We start from the raw sequence: 19,250 nt of genomic DNA, 5'->3' as shown, positions 1-19,250 counted from the left end.
CTGTCGTATGGTAGGTTAACCATTAAAGTAATACTTTCATCAATACCTAACGTCTTCCTGTGATATAATAACAGAAACTCAGAGTGTTAATTCATGACCTGCCAAGGTTAGCAACCATCTTGATAAACTTAATTATTGTCAAGAACATTGCATTTAAATATAAACATTAATAAATTCCAATTAATATAAATTCTCATACAGACTCAAATCATCTTAAATTATAATTTGGCAGTACGCACCATGTTTTTACTATTTTCAATTCAAATAAATCGTGTAAAAATTACACTATCATGTGTTCAGTCTTTCCTTCGTTATTTACATGGACAACGATTGCCCGTCGGGCGGCGACGACAACGGGCCTAGTTGGCGACTACTGATATTTGTCGCGTCGTTTGTCGTTCCCCGGACACGCTTCAGCAGGCCTCACACATGGTTGGCGCGAAAGTACCTCGCCCGCGAGATGGACTACCCGTCTCTCTTTAATTAAAACATTTAGAAAAAGACGGGTAGTCTATCTCGCGGGCGAGATACTGTCGCGCCATCATGCGTTGGCCCGGCTGTGGGCCTGACGCGACACGCGACAAAGGGCTGCTGTGGCAGCGGACATCACAATGATTGAAGTCTGACTACTGACTAATCATTAACTCTTGTCGTCTTATACGTTTTAGATGGACGTCAATCTATTCATAATTATGGGCTTATTATGGCCATATGTTTAAAGCAAACCCATTTGTTTATCATGTGACATTATCATGATTATTTGGTTGTTTCTAACTATTCTAACCACCGCCGTATAAGCCGCTCATCAATTTAAAACGAAAGAATCGTTCAGTATCCGTTCTGCAAACGGAAGTATTCGTCTTCGAGTATAAAAAGTCTAAGTAGCACAAGATATCTTGTGCTTATAAATCCCGTGTTGGTAATAAATATAAATTATTGCATAAATATTCAGCTGCATTAACGCTGCACATTACATCTCTGTAACACGGAAAAATTGTAATGAAATTGAATTAACGTTGAGTATGTAATTTAACGTAATGTTAAATGAGATATTTCTATACTTAGATACAGTACATACCATTTACTATGCGAAAAAAAGTGAAACGAGCGTCGGAATAGAAGAGTCGTTTTATAAAACAATTCTAATCGTCACAATAGAGTTTACATTTATATCTTGTGAGCACTAGGTGTTAACCGAGAGCTTACCGCGAATACCTAAAGCTGGTCTCTTTAGAGTGATGCACATATGTTATTATACAGTGTGTCCCTAGCCATTGGACAAAGCCGAAATGTACATATGCATTAGGATATTTAGAACCAGTGTACAAAGTATCATAACAACCGGTGTAGCGATTTCGAAGAAATTAACAAATTACCATTTTTTACTTTGGAGCAGCCCGTATGTGTTAGTAGTTCCTAAGGTAATATCCTCAAAGAATAGTATGGAACCTTCTTCAACCTTTTTGATTATCTTTTTTATTTATGACACTAATAAGCTTCTGACTTTTGAAAAATGTCATCGTTATCAAATATTTCGAACAAATTGTCAAAAACACTGCCAAAGATTAACACAGTGTGTGTTTCTTTTTGTTGTCGATTATTGGAAAAAATGTTTTATCTTTTGTTCTAATTAAAAAAATATTAACGTCAGAGCATTCCTGAGAAGTAACCCTACGTGGGATTTCAGGGTTTGTCCAATGGTTAAGGTCACCATATATACAAATTTAGCTTTTCGCAGTAGGCCCCAAAATTAATCAGATTAGCCAGATGCTGATTTGTACGCTACGTACAAATGCTTCGAGCACACCGCCATAGCGACGTTTCTCCGCATTGAATTATTATTTTATTCCATTTATTGTAGCATCACTGCCGAAGTGTAAGTATGCAGCTGCATATTAAAATATAAATACTCTGCAGAACTTTTCTTCATTTGACAGCGTCAACATGTGTTATTTTTAACATTTTATGTTCAACACTAGTTCGGAAAACAATCATGCTACTAAACCAGAAAATAAAACGACTTTTTTCTAGTAAAATCAGTCCCGTAACGATATGAGCTCGTAGATCCAGAACTGTCGTGCCGATCAGATAATGAGCCGAGCTATCACGAAGGATACGGGGAAAGTCGAGGAACAGCGTGTGAAAGACTATCAGTTCCGAAACGGTATGAGCTCTTTTAGCCGATACCATCGTGCCGGCCGGGCAAAAGGCCACTAACACTACTCATTTACGGCAAAACAGCGTATCGTTTTACATATTTCCTATCTGTTCACGCTGTTTGGCTGCAACAGGACAGTTACAGAGTGGAGTGGGCCGTGTGGGTAGAGGAGTAGTGGAGCAGCGCTAGTGTGCGCTAGTGTGCGCTAGTGCGCGCTAGTGAGCGCTAGTGAGCGCTAGTGGGCGGGGTGGTGGTGGTGGTGGTGCTGCGCCTTCTTCTTGCGCTGCGCGAGCATGTCGTAGAAGGGGTTGTGGCTGATGGAGCGGCGCAGGCACTCGATCCACTCGTCGCGCTCCTCCGCCGCCGATGCAGACATCCTGGGAGGAAACATACGGAGATCTAATCAATCTATATTGCCAGCCGTAAGTTCAATAAATTATTTCATTCATCTAACTAATTTTCCAATATACTTGACAAGCGTAGAAATTACTAGCGAGAGTATATAAAACTGTCCCTGCTGTTGATCCGAATTAAAAAATTTACATATTTGAGTTAAGTAGACCCTTCCGCATACTGAGGTGAATCGTGCTTCAAATCGGATAGTTTATTCTCATCTATCCCCGGCGATCACAGTTGAGAATATTTTCATTCCCATCTGTCCCCGCCGACTACAGATGGGAATAGGGACATTTCCACCTGTCCCCGCCGGGGATGGTTGGGCATTAATCCTTCCATTCCGTCGGGGACAGATGGGAATGACCCTATTCCCATCTGTAGTCGGCGGGGACAAATGGGAATGAATCCTTTCGTATCATGCGCGTACCACGCGTAATTTATTTCGGTGATATTTGCACATGTAAGTCACACTAACTGTATGATTTTTATTTCACCAATTGGAATTTTAACTGTTCAATATACCAACTATGTTTTAATGCTATCAAAATCAATATTTGTATAATAAAAAATATAGGAATAAACTGAGGCGGTCACATATGGGAAGGATTTATTGCCATTTGTCCCCGCCGGCCACAGGTGGGAATAGTTTCATTCCCATCTGTCCCCGCCGGGCAATTATGGGAAGGATTAATCTCCCCGGCCGGGGGGGGGGGGGGGGCGATAGGAATACAGATAATATTTATTTGCATCGATACAGTATGGGGGTTTTACAATACAGTTTTAGAGTTCATGTATCTAGATTGCAACCGTGCAAATTTATAATCAGTAAAATTACAAAAAAAATATTTAAATTAATATAAAATGTCAAATCGAAATAATTGAAACAGTTAACATAATAGGCATATCACAAGTAATACAATTATATACCTAAATATCACTAATTTGAATACTGTTGGTATTCGAGATACGACTTTACGCTGTAAAACAACACTCTTAGGAGTCAATTTGTAAGACTGCGCTTAAATGCGTTTCCCTCTACCAGCTTTAGTTCCTCCGGGAGATGATTATATAGGACGATGCACATATTAAAATGTTTTTCTTGTATATCATCTTGCGACTTCGAGGGTGATATAAACGGTTCTAAATGTTTACCCTGGTTCGCCCTTAAAGAACTTCGCCACGTGTTTTAAAGTAAGAGTGATGTGATCTGACTAAATTGCATATTTATCTTAGATATAGACACGGTAAAGGAAGGATTTTTAGTTTTTTGAAAAGGGGCACGCAATTTTCATCCTGCCACGAATCACTAATGACCCTGACACATTTTTTGTATTTTAAAGACTCAGTCCACTTCCACTGCGTTTCCCCACCATATCAACCCATAACCAAGGATAGATGACACGAATCCATGATAAGCGGTCTGTTTCAGGGGACACTGTCCCTTAGCCTTTTGAGTGCAAATAAAAAACGACTTAGTGTGTTGCAGATATTGTCAATGTGTGCGTTCCAGTTTAGGTAGGTCCCTAAGTCCCTCTCGTACGCGTTAACACATTGAGTGCCGGGAACCCGCTCGGCGGGCGCTCGGTTCGTAGTAGGTTTCCTCTACAAAGCGGGAAAACGCTAGAATCGGCTACACGCGTAGCGCTACGAAAACGTTGGCAGTGAATGCGTTAAAAGGTCTACCATTTTGTGGCTTGAATCAGAAACATAACATGTACATTGACACTTAACGCCAAAGCAAGTGCTGCTATCTATAGTTCTCAAACTTTTTCATGTGCATAGTAGGTTCTGCCATCTTGTAGGCTATATTGGAAGCATTTACACCTCTCGCCATAAATCTGACGTCTCCTGTGCTATCCCCTACAGTTTATGGACGCTTCCTATAGGCAGGCAAATAACAAAATTTCGATTTTCGTTCTTCGCGATAGGCCCTCGGGTCTCGAGATGGCTGACCTCACGAGCACCCCGGCATGTGCGGCGCCAGTCCGTACCTGTAGACGGTGTGCTTGCCCTCGACGACCTTGCCCTCGGAGTCGGTCTTGCAGGCCTTGATGAGGTCGGCGCCGCCGCTGGCGTACAGCTCCAGGCAGTGCGGCCGCTGCCGGTCCGCCGCCGGCCGCACCTGCACACGCGAACACACCACATTTATTAACCTCTTGGACATCGACTTTACCTGGGACTCCAGGGTCGATAAGCTTCTCTTGGGATTTCTAGCAAGTAAGGCTCTTACACACTACATATATCGGTGGCACAGCCGGCGAGTTTTTCCGAGCGAGTATACCCCCAGATTTGTTGGCGCCATGCCCGCTGCCATAAGGCACCGCTAACCAGATTTTGAAAATACGTACATGATTGTACAGTCAGCATCAAAAGTAGCGGATCAAATAACGCTTCATAAGTGTAGATACATTCTGTAACAGCTTAACAAAAAGTGATGTCTTTAATATAGAACACCTACAACTGTAAAAGATAAACTTTTGAACGCGAATTTTAGAAATTTATCTATATTTGGAAATGTTGTCCGGAATATCAGATACAAAAGCGGCGCCGTGCGCGGTGTGCGGCCAAAAGTGGCGCGTTGTTTCATCCGCTACTTTTGATGCTGACTGTACATATGCAATCTAAATAAAGACACAAGTCAGACTTACAGATATATTTTCAAGTGGAATGATGCCCCTCGGCTCCTTGTCCGTCGTGTACTCGAAGTAGTACAGGCAGTTGTCATTGAGTATAAACCACCGTCTCTTCCACGACTTGTATCTGAAATTGAAACAATAACACTATTAAGATCTGACACGGGAGAATATTAATCTGAAACAAAATTAATTCCTGACAAAACGTGAACTAATGAAATCACAAAAAAGCGTTTCATAAGGTTCCGTGAGATCAGTTTTAACAGTTATAACAATAAAATAATTACATGTAATAATTATATTTAAAAAAAAGACTTTAGGAGATATTTGAGAAAGAGAAAACAAAACTAATTAGGAAGGAAGTCAAACTATTCTCGAGGTATTATTACGTACAGTCGCCACCAGATATATCGGAGCGGCCGAGGTGCTGAAAAATATCTGAACACGCACCTAACGCTTTAAAAAAATAGAGTCGTATTCAGATATTTGTTAGCAACTTGGCCGCTCCGATATATCCGATGGCAACTGTACACTTGGAAGGCTTAGACCGCAATATGCTAAATTGGGCCAATTTTGTGATACCCGCTTATCCTTTTGTTTTTATATGTACACCGTGTCCAATAAGTTCGAATACAGTTATGATCCTTAATAAAATAAATTTACGCGTAGTTTATGTTATGAAAATTATATTAAATGAAAGCCACATTTATATACAATATTTACAACAAATGTTTTGGAATAACTCCACCTTTAACTTTTTTTACAAGTTTCAAAAGAGTCACAAGCGGCACGCACCGCATCCATCGGCATATCGTCCCATATTTGCATGATAACCTTTTTAAAATGGCTCAGGTTTGCGACTTTATAATTATTTAGTTTCGAGAGCATGTATGACCATACGAAATAATCTAGTACGTTTAAATCTGGAGAACTTGGTGGCCATTCAGTTTTCGGCAAAAAATCGGTCAAATTAGCCTTGCACCAAGCTTGAACAGCGTTTGCCGTATGCGACGGAGCTCCGTCTTGTTGGAAAACATAATAATCGTCTGCAAACATATTTTTTAAATTTGGGGCAACATTTTTCTCCAAAACCTCCGATTTATAGTATGCCGCATTGATTTTGACGCCTTTATCAATAAAAACTAGAGGCAGTTTGCCCCTCTTACAAAGAGCACCCCAAACCATCACTGATGGTGAGCTCTGGAACCTAGGCACATTCTTTTCATACTCTGGAATGTCTTCTATCCGTGCTGCCCACAACCGGTCGTTCTGGGCGTTATGAGGCTGCTCTAACACAAAGAGTTTCTCGTCTGAGAAAACAAATTCGTCACCTGCGTGCCAAGAAAGTATGGTGCTACATCTTTCTACTCTCTTTTTCTTGGTTGCATCTGAAATGCCATGTACTTTTCGTTTTTTATAAGCATGACATCCAAGATCTTTTTTCAATATATTATGTACAGATCCCCTGGAAATTTTCAGATCAGCAGCTAATTTTCTAATAGATCGGTGTTTTTTTCCGCCGAATTCGCTCTCTTATAGCCTTTACCACTTTTTCAGTTCTAGCTGAGCGGGGCCGACCGGATCTTTTCCTGTCCTCTGTAGAAGAGATCTCTTTATACCTTTTTATAGTAGTATAAACCAGATTCCGTTTAATTCCATGCGGTTGTAACGCCTTGAATATAGCACATGGCCTGTCGCCTTTATGGAATTTTCTAATAATTTCTTCACGAACGTACTTCATCGTGTATTCAAGCCAAACTAAAAATACGTGACTCATGAAATTATAGTACTATGTTTATGTCAATATACTTTTTAAATTAAAATAAAAATTTTATATCCAGCGATCCGTATGTCTATACAGCAAGTGCTAAAAGTTTGTATTCGAACTTATTGGACACGGTGTATGTCTTTGTATGCGTAAATCAAAAATAAATATATATTGTTATTATAACCGTACCTGCCGCCCTGTTTCCATAGCCACCCCTCCTTGTCGGGATTGAAGAACGTGTGCATGAGATCGTTTCCGTCGTCCTCCGGTATCTTGAACGGCTCCGTCTTTATAGACTCGTATAATGACTGGAAGATAATAAAATCACATCAATATGCAGCACTAAACTCTGATAGACACTTGAGGCGCAATTTAATAAGGTATAAAAGTCAGTTAGGAACGGGGTCGTAAAGCTTCTCATTCACACTTGCGCAACCGCAACAAGACTGACAGAGATAGTAATATGACCCCGGTCTTCAGTTTGTGGATAGTGGTACCTACTGCGATAAAAGTCGGCGCAGTAGGGGCGATCGTAAACAACCGCTTTATAGATAAGGCCCACAATGTATGCGTCATTAAACAACATGCGGCAGCGATTACCGCGCAATTTGTACTACACAGTTAACTTAAGAAGCTGACTTATTATAGAAAAATATCCGTTTCAAACAGCTTTATCTGCGCATGTGAACCTCATTTCAGCTTTAAAAAAATAGTGTCATCTATCAACACAGCATAGATTATACAGATTTTTAGATTAGATTAGAACAGATTCAGAAATTGGAGTATGTGTGGACGGAATGTCGAGTCGCATTTCCGTTTAAGCGATAAATATATTTGCAAAGGCCGAGGGGTCAACGAATTCACAATGAGTAACTGTGACACATTTCACTAATGATCTTCAAACTTTAGAACTCATTTAATCAGTGAATGAATCATTATTTGTTACAAGAATTATTTAAACAATAACTCATATTTAGGGCTTTGTAGTTTTTGTACGTATATTTTCTACAAAGGTCTTATACAATCACTTTATCAATGTGTCGAAAGCAATTTTTCTTGTTTGTGGTGGTGTTGGTGTACGTCGAAGAAATAAAAACGACCAGTTACATGTTTTAATAATTGCGTATCACTTAATACGGCGAGTCTTCATTTGCGGGTAATACAATACACATTTATGTCTCGTTCGGTCAACAAAATCTTTTTTATAGATATTTCTACTTGGTGAAACTGGTTCCCAGCGTTGTGACAAAGATAACCCTACATCACTTGTGTCGGTGAGTCATTACTGCAATTACGTTCCGGGTAACCACCTAATATTTGGATCATCTTCTAGTGAACAGAGTTGCGGCCTGTAGGGCTTTCAAGTTCATTGCTTAAATTTTCCAACTGGTTGCTTCGACTTAATTAGGAGCAATTCATGTGATAAATCCCCTCTATTGTTATTGTTGATCCCCCTTTTCATAGCGACGAATTGCTCGGGCTCTGGTTTTCCTTAACACTAGAGTTGTGTAGCGAAGTATTGAGCATGAATATGGCGAAGCTGAGCACGTAGCAGGTGTCGGCGCTGGTGAAGATGTTCGGGTTGAGTTGGCATTAGCGTTTGACTACTTACCAAGAGCAATTCATGTGGTAAATCTCCTCCATTGTTGATCCCTCTGTTCATAGCGACAAACTGCTCGGGCCCAGGTTTCTCTTTAACACTAGGGTTGTGTAGTGAAGTGTTGAGCATGATGATGGCGAAACTGAGCACGTAGCAGGTATCGGCGTTGGTGAAGATGTCCGGGTTGAGCTGGCAGTAGCGCTGCGCGAAACACTCCATCATGCGGTCGATCTTCTGAGCCTCGCCGGGGAGACGGAAGCTCCAGAGGAATTGCCTGGAAAAAATATTTATAAAGATAAATATATGTTATAATTTATGCCTGGTACTCAGCTAATTGTCAAAAAGAAGTATTCATTTTGAGACAACCTAATGTGTTTCTCGGGTCTTATGTACAAAATCAGATCAAAGAGTTCAGAACCTGATCTTAATTAGATCTTAATTCATTCTAATGAGCTGGTGTATTCCCATCTCATCTCTCTCATCATCCCGGCGGAGCCCTAATTATTTGCAAGAATAAATATGATATTATTAACCTGAGCAATTATTTAAATTTTTAACTTATTTTAGAAAATGTAAACATTCAGAAATTTTCATACAGTAAGTATCTAAAAAATATTGTCAGCTTATAATGAATAGCCATAAGAGTTATTTTTTTTAGCGTAGGTACCTCTAAGTGTGTATAATAAAGTTCCATAGATTACAATAAATCGCATGCAATGTTCAATTCTGTTGTTTTATTTATTTCGAACAATTAACAATTAAAAAGAATTAGAGTAAAATGTAAATATAGGTACAATACAAACTTAAACTAATTAAAAACTAAAAATCTATATCTAATGAGGGCCCCTGGGGCATAGTGCCAAAGATACTGGCAGCATATCCTCACTAAATCGCAACGCTTATTCGTTAAGCGAAGGAAGCTGCCAGCTCTTTCGTCCCCTGTAACGTCAACCAGCCGTTTGGCCAAATCATTAAAGAAGCTCTGAGCTCCCGGAGTCCACGGACCGAGGGTCTCGACACTGAAAGGAGCAAAGTTATAATTGGCGTTGAGACCCCGTACTTCCGTCTTTTGAGGGCCTCGGCAGCCTCGGCAGCCTGGGCAGCGGTGCGGCTTTCTTTGTAGTACCGTGAAGGTGAGGCGGTGCCAGTGTGCCCACACAGGTCGCGTCCCACACCAACACTCGTCCCATCCTCCACGGTATCAGTGACATACCATCAGGTCTCTTGCCATCGTCCCGGGCTATATATGGGATGTAAACATATATATCTAGATAAAAAAAATATAACATTTATATTTTGATATTTGCTATGTTCAATTGGCAAATATCAAAATCGACATTTGTACACACAGGTCACATATAGGAAGGATTCATTCCCATTTATCCCTGCCGGCCACAGATGGTAATAGGTTCATTTCCATTTGTCTCCGCCCCCGGTCAGGGCGCGGGCATAGATGGGAATTCACCTGAGCCTAGAACAAAACACAATGTTCCAGGTTCAGTATCACACGTTGAAAAAAATCATCATAGGTACAACATGAAAGTAAAGGACTCACATTACCTATTTCATTCTTTACATAGGTATATTCGTAGGTAATGATTTAATGAAAATGGTTGACAATTTTCTTAGTCGTGCAAAAAGTAAAAATGATTGTAACAATGGTATTTCCAAGAATATCGCAATTCGCCGTTATGTTTACCGTGCTGCTCCGAGCCAACGAAAATAATTAGATATACGATCACCTGCTCGCCTTTGTTCCAGACATTGAGGCGACTTTTACTACACTTGGGATGTAAACAGATATATCTTGATAAAAAAGCTACTGTTTGAGAACTAAGAAATTATTTTATTTTCAAGTCCTAATTACATTAACGATGGGGTTACTAACACGCTCTTATTTAATTCTGCTAACAGCTGCGACTGTTTTATTTAACTATACAGGTTACATGTTCGCTGTAAACAAATATGGCTATTAGAAATAATAGTTGTTATAAATCGCGAAATTAAGATTTCTGTCCGTATGGATACAAATTGTTTTCCTTTTGTGTTGGCCAGTAAGTCTAGGTATTTACTTATTATGACGCAAGCATGCTTAATCGACATTGGTTGTATAGAATGAGTAAACCATAGGCATGTAGATAAGGGTTTACTTCAAACAAAAGCATTGCTACTGACATTACTACTAACTTATGAAAATAGTGCGGAACAGACAAATCTCCGTTGTATGTAGCACAAATCATACCTAAGGCATGCCTGATATTTTTGTGAGATTATAATAACGCATCATTGAAGCATAAATAAGTATGGCGAAAGCTTTCTGTCGTGGTCGATTCTAAAGTTGCCAAAGCGTTGATCTCCAGTTGACGCCGTACGCTGCGTGCAAACCGAGTCACATTCTATAGACTATATACTAAATGCTGTATTCTCATCATTTACGTACGGCGGCGCTAACCCAAGCCTATAAAATGAATAGTGCTGCAAACCATTTGTTGTGGGCCGCCGGCAGCCCACATATCCTGCCGTTATAGTTTTCTTGGCGCTGACAATGTTAACATTTCTGCGGTCTAAAGTATGCTGCACGTGGGTTGTAACGTGGTGCAAGCAAACAGTAGCATGTTTAAATCAATATTAGTATCAAGAGCAGTGTCGTGTGCCCTTGAATTAGAATCCAGACCGTTGCATACATAATCAATCGAGTGTATTTACACGGCGTCATGGAGTACTTGTGTTATACTGTAGTAACATTCCCATACAATTCTTAATCGTTTGACCCCGTCTTGTGAATCATCTATACGAATTTGGTCAACTCCCTCGCCCTGTAGGTCACAGTGAATCGCTGAATCGGATATCTCGATGGATGCACGAAGCAAGCCATCGATAGTAGTAACTGATGGTGGCCTTGCTCAGTCTGCAGAGGTGTATGTTGTAAAATCGCTCACCTTAGTGCCTGCACCAGAATGAGGTCCGTGAAGTCGTGCAGCTCCACGAAGGCACGTAGCACGGCCTCGTTGAAGTCCGAGCGCTCGCCGAGGTAATCCCCGATAGCGGTTTTGCTCAGTCCCTCGCCCTTGTGAAGAAATTGTGCTACGTCCTCGGGTGTTCTCTGGAGGAGACCGTTCTCGTACAGGTATTCAATACCTGGAAAAGATAAATTAATGTCATATTAATATTCGTTACCACATTGGTTCACATACGTTTATACGTTTCGCAACGATGCGTTTGTACAATTATTGGTATCCAATACGCCGAGTATATTGATTAACGAATTATTTACCAATGATTGCAATAGTATTTCAATACCTGACGCACCAATGAGTAAATGTCAAAACAATAAGAATACACACGATGACTCGACGCTTGATTTAACGTATTTACATATACTCAAACCAACAGCAGCAATTGACTATAGACAGACCTTATCTACCAGTCAGTCACCTGAGTCATTTCATTAATGGTACGACGATATTAAACCAGGAAAATTAATATATATTAAGGACAGTGGCCGAGTCCAGATGATTGAAAAGAGTTCTAATTTTTGCGTCGAGTATATATGCAATACTGAATTATTCAGATGTTCGACTGATATCCTCTCCCTGTAGAAAATCTAGAGTTGAAATTAATATACGCATCTTCCTTGTCGTAAGCACTAACAACATGAATCATCTTACAAAGTAATTAAAACTTATACTTTATGTTTGTGAAACGGATATTTATTAAACAAGTGACGAGATTAATTGAGGTATCCACAAGAATTATCATTTTATACGTAACTACCGTTAACGTTGACACCAAAACATATACATTCCTGAGATTATTAAACTCAATCCTCTCCACATAACACGTTGACTTGTTTTATGCTTTTTATTCACCGCCTTTCCTTTCGGATATTGGAAAGTGATATTCATTTATGTGTACTCATGTACAGAGGAAAGGAAAATGAGATTTACGATCCCATTTCTGCTCGTGAACACTTGAATATTCAATAAGAAGGCGCGATTCGAATCATGAGTGAGTGGAAAATGAAACACACGCTCGAGTGACTCGAGTTTTCGCGAATGCATGAAGGTAACACATATTAGTTTTTGCTATATTATTTGATTTGATGAAATAGCATATTTGTTACGATTTATGTAATAACAACGGCCAAAGAAAAAGTGTTTCATGGCAAGATATGCTTTTAGACCACATTAATCGACCTGCATTGCAGTGTTTATAATTATAATATAACGATCCACCGTATTAGCCACTCGTCAAAAACATTTCGCTATTCGAAATGCAAATATAGCATGTAAACCAAAAATATTGTTCAAACAGTCGCTTGAAAGCCGCCCAAAAAGTTTTGGTCCAAATGTTTAGCGGTAAAAGCAACATTGGGAGCGTTCGGTAGTTTTTTGCTGAAAGCTGGCCTTTATATGTTCCAGTGCAGTGCATTAGGGCTGAAACGCGATACTGAATTTAAAAGCATTCGATCGGACAAGTGGCTCTCAGGGAACGTATTCCTATGACTCACCGAGGGCAAAGACGAACCAGTGATTCACATCAGGTAACACTAGAGGTCGCTGACTAGGTCACACCACGATATGTGTAATATATTTGAAGTCGTTTTTAGTTTCAGTATAACAGTAATGACAAATGTTCTATATAGAAACGTTTGTTAAGTAAATAAAATGTTTATAGCGTGAAAGGAAATTTACTTTAAAAATAAAATATGCTTTCTTATGAATTTATTCAAAATAATACCATTTAAGAATAACTCAAACATCGCAAACAATTCAAGATCATTTTGTTATTATTCACCACACCATAGCAACTACCTGTTTATTACTTTGGATAATATGCTTTTTTTTAACGTCTTAAAAAAAAAGCTGCCAAGTGCCAGTCGGACTCGCCCATGAAGGGTTCCGTACCATTTATGACGTATTAAAAAAAACTACTTACTAGATCTCGTTCAAACCCATTTTCGGTGGAAGTTTGCATGGTAATGTATGTACATCATATTTTTTTTTTTAGTTTTATCATTCTCTTATTCTAGAAGTTACGGGGCAGGGGGGGGGGGGGGGACACATTTTACCACTTTGGAAGTGTCTCTAGCGCAAACTATTCAGTTTAGAAAAGAATGATATTAGAAATCTCAATATAATTTTTGAAGACCTATCCATAGGTACCCCACACGTATGGGTTTGATGAAAAAACATTTTTTTGAGTTTCAGTTCTAAGTATGGGGAACCCCCAAATTTTTTATTGTTTTTTTTTACTATTTTTGTGTGAAAATCTTAATGCTGTTCATAGAATACATCTACTTACCAAGTTTGAACAGTATAGTTCTTATAGTTTCTGAAAAAAGTGGCTGTGACATAAACGGACAGACAGACGGACATGACGAATCATAGGGGCATTATTTATCGAACTAATTATCGGGGTTCACGGTTACAGTCAAAGTCCCACGTATACTGGCATTTCCAAGGCCAATAGCCAGTCGGCGATGGCAACCCGCCCGGCGCGATACCGCGAAAGCAGTCGGCGACCGGCGCCGTATGCACGCATTTCCGCCAGAATCGCAGCGCCGCTGGTATGCGAACAAACAATGCATTGCAATTTATAACTGACGTGTTAAACCCCATTTTCAACAAGAGCTTTATGTGATTCCAGAAGCGAAAATGGCGATAAAAATAAAATTCTTGTATTAATTGTGCGGGGAGTTGCGACAGATACCTACGAAATTGCTGATTGTTTTGCAATGTACCTTATATAACGCCTATAATTCAATTCAATAGATTTATTTCAGACCATGCCCATAGTTTTAGTGTACATTCCCTTAATCCTAGGTTAGTTAAACCTATATTAAATTATAAACTTAAGCCTCTGGATCCCATATGTACATCATCCCAGTGTTTCCAGAAGGCGCAAGTAGGAGACTCCAAGACTAACTATTTAGGAATAATGCAGAAACAGTCAACACAATAAATTTCGTTGAAGTATCACGCGAAAATAAAAAAGGGAATAACTAACGTTTTTATGCCGTTTTTATTGTATTGTTTTTGTTGTTTTTAAGGATCTAAGCACCGGCATACAGAAACATGACGACGCCTGGTTTAAACATTTAATGGGCAAGTGATATAAAGCGACAAATAACACCTCAACTTGTGACCCAAATTATTCGTGTGACATATGTGGGAAAAAATGTCGTGCTGCCATTGGGTTGCTAAGCCGTAAGCGAAGGTGCATTAACCGGCACAACCGAAGATAATGACGTTGCAACAATCATCGGACAAGGAGCATCCATGGCCATTGATGATGATTGTCATTATACTCTAACAGCAAATATGGTTTTAAATATGTACGAGACGATGCTTGTATTTTAATTGTAAACTTTGTAAACGCAAGATACTACACCGATGCTAAGTCTGACAGTAGTGACGGTCAAAGTTAATTTGTAGTTTGTAATAAAAATATGAAAATAGCTTCTAAAAATACGCAATTTTATTTTTAAGGGAACTCGGCGATTACTTTTTTCTTTTTTAAATCTTACAACAAATTAAAATTCAAAAATTATATCCGCGGTCCCGAACACGCACATGCATCTCGCCCACGCTTTCGCTCAATGATAATGACAGAACAACACAAACCTACCGGGCGTTAACGCGCAATTAAAACGCTAGAAGATTCGCCAACTATCATCGTTTTAAATTTTAAATTTAAATTAAATTTAAAAAAATGGTGTGTAGTTCCAGGTGCTGATGGGGCTGCCACGACACTGTAGCGCATCTGGCAGGTTTGCCGAAGCCAGGACATACTCATGAGAAAAAGGTGTGCCTCGCTCATCTCCCGTCTGCGGGGTAGTCCCAATCGCATCTTGAGCGTATTTGCTAACCGCTGGGACAACCCTATGTTAGCCCGGTGGACGTCCATGCACGTTGTCAAACACTGCTGCCCGTATGATATTATTATGTTTATTTATTTATTTTAGTTTACTTTTTATATTTTAGTTGTAAGTTGTAATGCTAATGTAGTGTAGCAACTGTAGTAGTCTATACATTTATGTTGTATTGGCTCAAATGCCTGGCACCTGTACGGAGGCAATGTCACACCTGTATACTCGTAGCCATAATGACACAAAGGTGCTGTGCTAACACCTCAATGTCAATCGCTTAAGAATATCGTGAAGGTTATGATCTTATTTAGTAGCTATTCTAGATGATTCCGATGGGATTGGACTAGAAATCTAATTGAAAATTGGATATGATATATTGTCCTAGATTAACCTCACATTAGCAGCGGTAGCATGGTTGCGTTTTTATCGCCTGTCGTATGTCGTACCATGCGTCACTTTTGCTTACATACTTGTTAGAACGTGACAGGCGATAAAAACGCGACCATGCTACCGCCGCAGTATTACATATGGTGTAGATTTGTAGAAGCGTTTTTATTATAAAAAGGGCCCTCCACTTTTATTAAATACTTATGCTAATAGCTGTACAAAAATATCATTAAGTTAAAACATTTGGACAATGTGACCTTTCATTGATGTGTAACAAGTCGTGCCTAACTCCTACGCAGTGCGCCTCTGTATTACGTCACAAACAGCTTCCCCGGACTACCCCTATATTCCCACTGCCGTCTGTGGCAGCCGAGTTGAGCGTTCAAAACCATCATGGCTACTGTGAAAGTAAGAATGATATGTATTCGGAGATCATGTTTATAATGGTTGTGGGGGAAGGGAATAATTGGTCGAATAAGTAGGCGTAGGCTAACACCTTTACCAGGGCCTGAATCACGTAGGCGGAAAATCTAAAGGCATAATATGAACGCTAATATCGATTCGAAAAGTCGACGAAATTCAAATAGGCACCCAGACCTTTTGACCTCTGTAGTTGTCAGACCGTATTTAGGTTTAACGCCTACAAAAATACTTATTTTTAGATTTTAGATATTAGTTGACAACCTACGTCGGAATCCTGGGAAATGAAACGAAATCTATTGCCAGGCCTCGAGTTTTTTTTTTTCAACTTTCTTTACTTATTCGTAAATTCAATTTAGACTGGGAGTTCAGAGAAAGATTACCTTCACTATTTTTCACGAAGACTTGACAGATCTGCGCATCATCGTGGATGACACGAACTATAATATGTATTTAATACTTCGTGCTTTTGAAAATTATATATAAGAGAAAATATACATACCAATTAGCCATGTGGGTGCTGAGAGAATCAGCGATGATAACATTAATAATGCATGGTGTGGCAAGCATGAGCTTTTTTAGGTCCGAATTTTCATGCTGTTTAATATATGTGAAATTTTCAACTGATAATACTTATTATATTTAGCTCAGTAACTATTATAGCCTCAGTCACGCACAGCAAATAAGGGTACCGAATTGTCACCCATCAGACATGAAATTTCTTTCTCCGCAGTAAGGTTAGAGTCCTTTAACGACGTCATTACTATTCAAGAAATATGACGCGTCTCGCTACGCAGTTTCGCACCGGTCGATACAAGGCATTAATCTAGCTCTTAACAGGTTTTTATGACGATATATTTTCTGCTAAAGGTCATTATCCTAGGTATCAAATGGAACTGGATTTATGTTTATGCCGAGAACATATTGGCATGGAAAATGCAGGCAGTATGACGGATCGTCGGTCGCTGCGGAACGAAGTCGGCAAACGATGTGTGACGTCTGATGGCGACGATCTTGCTCACGGACCACTACTTACTGCTGGATAGTGCATATTAGAAGCCCACTGAACATTGCAAATGTAAATATAAATACCACAAGCCGTAGGGCTTGCGCGGATTTAGTTTATTTTAAACGAAGAATTAAGAAGGTAAGAATGAGTAGGCTGTTACTGAATCAATGAGCTGCATCTTATCTGACATGACTATTGATATTTTCTTTCGAACCCACTTTGGCTAATATTTTACGCGAGCAGTTCTGAACTGAAATTGTAAAACAGTTTATAAGTATAACAATAGCAAAGGAGCTAGTGAGAGGAAATCTACGATCTTGCTTGACCGGAGACGCCACTTAACGATAATGGATGAGTCGAATTGGAAGTCACAATTTTTATACTTCCCACCGGACACAAATTCCCCGGTAACGATAACGCATCGCTTTATTATGGGAGCAATGGGGCAAATTTCCGTACTGATCGAAAATAGGTACTACCTAGTGATCGCTGTAGAACATCGCCAGGCTTTTTAATAAGTTCTTTGCCGGATCGAATTAGAGATCCCCGGTTTTAAAAACCAATATAGAAATAAATTAGGAGTTGTGTTTTACACGTTGTTTTGGCCGATAATCAGAAAAACTGTATTATTTGTAACCCTGATTTAAGGCCAAAATATTTTTCAAAAGACCTAATGGTAAAACTACGAGTAGGTAACTAGGTACGTAGTTTCCATTTTCACCGAGCGCATTTTCAGCCAGGTAACTACTAGCTATTTGAGTCGCAATGCGACCGCCATTTGTGTCAACGTTGGTGCTGCTGCTTTGAATTCAACAAGCCGAGATCTCGTTTATATTATCGTCAGATCTAACAAGAAGACCCGAAACGTAGTGTGAAACCACATTAAAGGAGAAAATGGCGAAAAGGAACGTAACTGGTTTGTTTTATCGAAAATAAAATTGCTGTTGTTACCTAACTTTTAAGTGTTTTTTTTTTTTTTTTTTCATTTGCTGTCTATTTTTAATTGTATGGTGCACGATAAAGAATATTTACTTACTTACTTACTTACTCATCTTGAAACTTGCACTGATGTACCTGGTAATGTAACTTTGTGTCTAAAACAAAACGTCGGAAACCATCGCATTTAGATAGTATGGTCGCGGAAATTGATTCTTTAGCAACTTGCGGTTCAAGTAAATTTGGCTGTACATACTTATGGTAAGAGCTGTCCATTGTAACGTGACACGTTAACTGCTAAAGAATCAATTTCCTCGACTGTACATACCTATATAGTATACTGTTGCGAGCATCATTGGAAATGTGCGTAGTTTATTGGACGTGTCGTAGACTCTTAAAGAAGATCACGTCCGTCCACGTTCTAGAAAGAAACTGCTTCTCAGTTAATTCATAAGAAACAGTTTATAGAAAAAAACATTTAGTTCTAACAAGAACTAACTCAGGTAACCTTGATATAGCACATGATTAATTACAGCTACGTAAGTGCCACGGCAGGAAATGACGTTTACCTACTTCAGTTTTCCTCGTCATGGCAAATTATAGAAACCTACAAGTACATAATTTAGTAAAACCACATGATGTGCCACCGAGGCGGTAGAATTATTTCCCGGGGGAAAGAAACCCTCAAAGTCACGTGCCATGCAGGGCATTATATGAATTATGCATCTTCATTGCATATTCAAAGGATAAGCTGAAATATTATTATAAAGCCTGTTATATTCATTATAGGCACCAGTGAAAGACAAGTATAGTCCTTATACCACTAAATCATGTGCATAAAATATCATCATTTGATTTTATTTAGTCCCTACGTAAACTCAAGATATTTGACTTTTAGATCTACTTTTATTTATATATTCTTTCATTTTTGTTTAAACGGAAAATTGATTTTGAATAGATTAATCCTTTCGACTCCTACCAAAAACAAATCGGAATGTTCACTAATTTGCAGCTACCACAAGTTCACATATGTTGTATCGTTAAACGTGGTTTAACTATCTATTAAAATTCC

The 19,250-nt window shown here is 39.2% G+C and overlaps 1 protein-coding gene across 3 annotated transcripts in view; it reads right to left on the bottom strand.

Annotated features, from left to right (window-relative positions):
* Positions 1-479: 479 nt before the first annotated feature.
* The window catches only part of LOC133522311 (cytohesin-1), an 88,247-nt gene continuing 69,476 nt past the window's right edge, over positions 480-19,250 (bottom strand). For 2 of the 3 annotated variants that reach the window (XM_061857608.1, XM_061857607.1), the window contains exons 4-9: positions 11,495-11,693; positions 8,568-8,829; positions 7,145-7,263; positions 5,203-5,314; positions 4,546-4,676; positions 481-2,535 (exon numbers count right to left, since the gene is read on the bottom strand). In XM_061857608.1, the coding sequence (XP_061713592.1) occupies positions 2,394-2,535; positions 4,546-4,676; positions 5,203-5,314; positions 7,145-7,263; positions 8,568-8,829; positions 11,495-11,693 (965 nt within the window). In that variant the 3' untranslated portion in view covers positions 481-2,393. Of the gene's footprint in view, positions 2,536-4,545; positions 4,677-5,202; positions 5,315-7,144; positions 7,264-8,567; positions 8,830-11,494; positions 11,694-19,250 lie in introns of all 3 variants that reach the window. The other variant, XM_061857609.1, reaches the window with a different exon arrangement.

Source organism: Cydia pomonella, chromosome 10 (assembly GCF_033807575.1).
Source record: "Cydia pomonella isolate Wapato2018A chromosome 10, ilCydPomo1, whole genome shotgun sequence".
In the NCBI taxonomy this organism is placed as follows: domain Eukaryota; kingdom Metazoa; phylum Arthropoda; class Insecta; order Lepidoptera; family Tortricidae; genus Cydia; species Cydia pomonella.
Note: the sequence above shows the minus strand (reverse complement) of the source record. Positions and strands in the feature narration are given on the sequence as shown.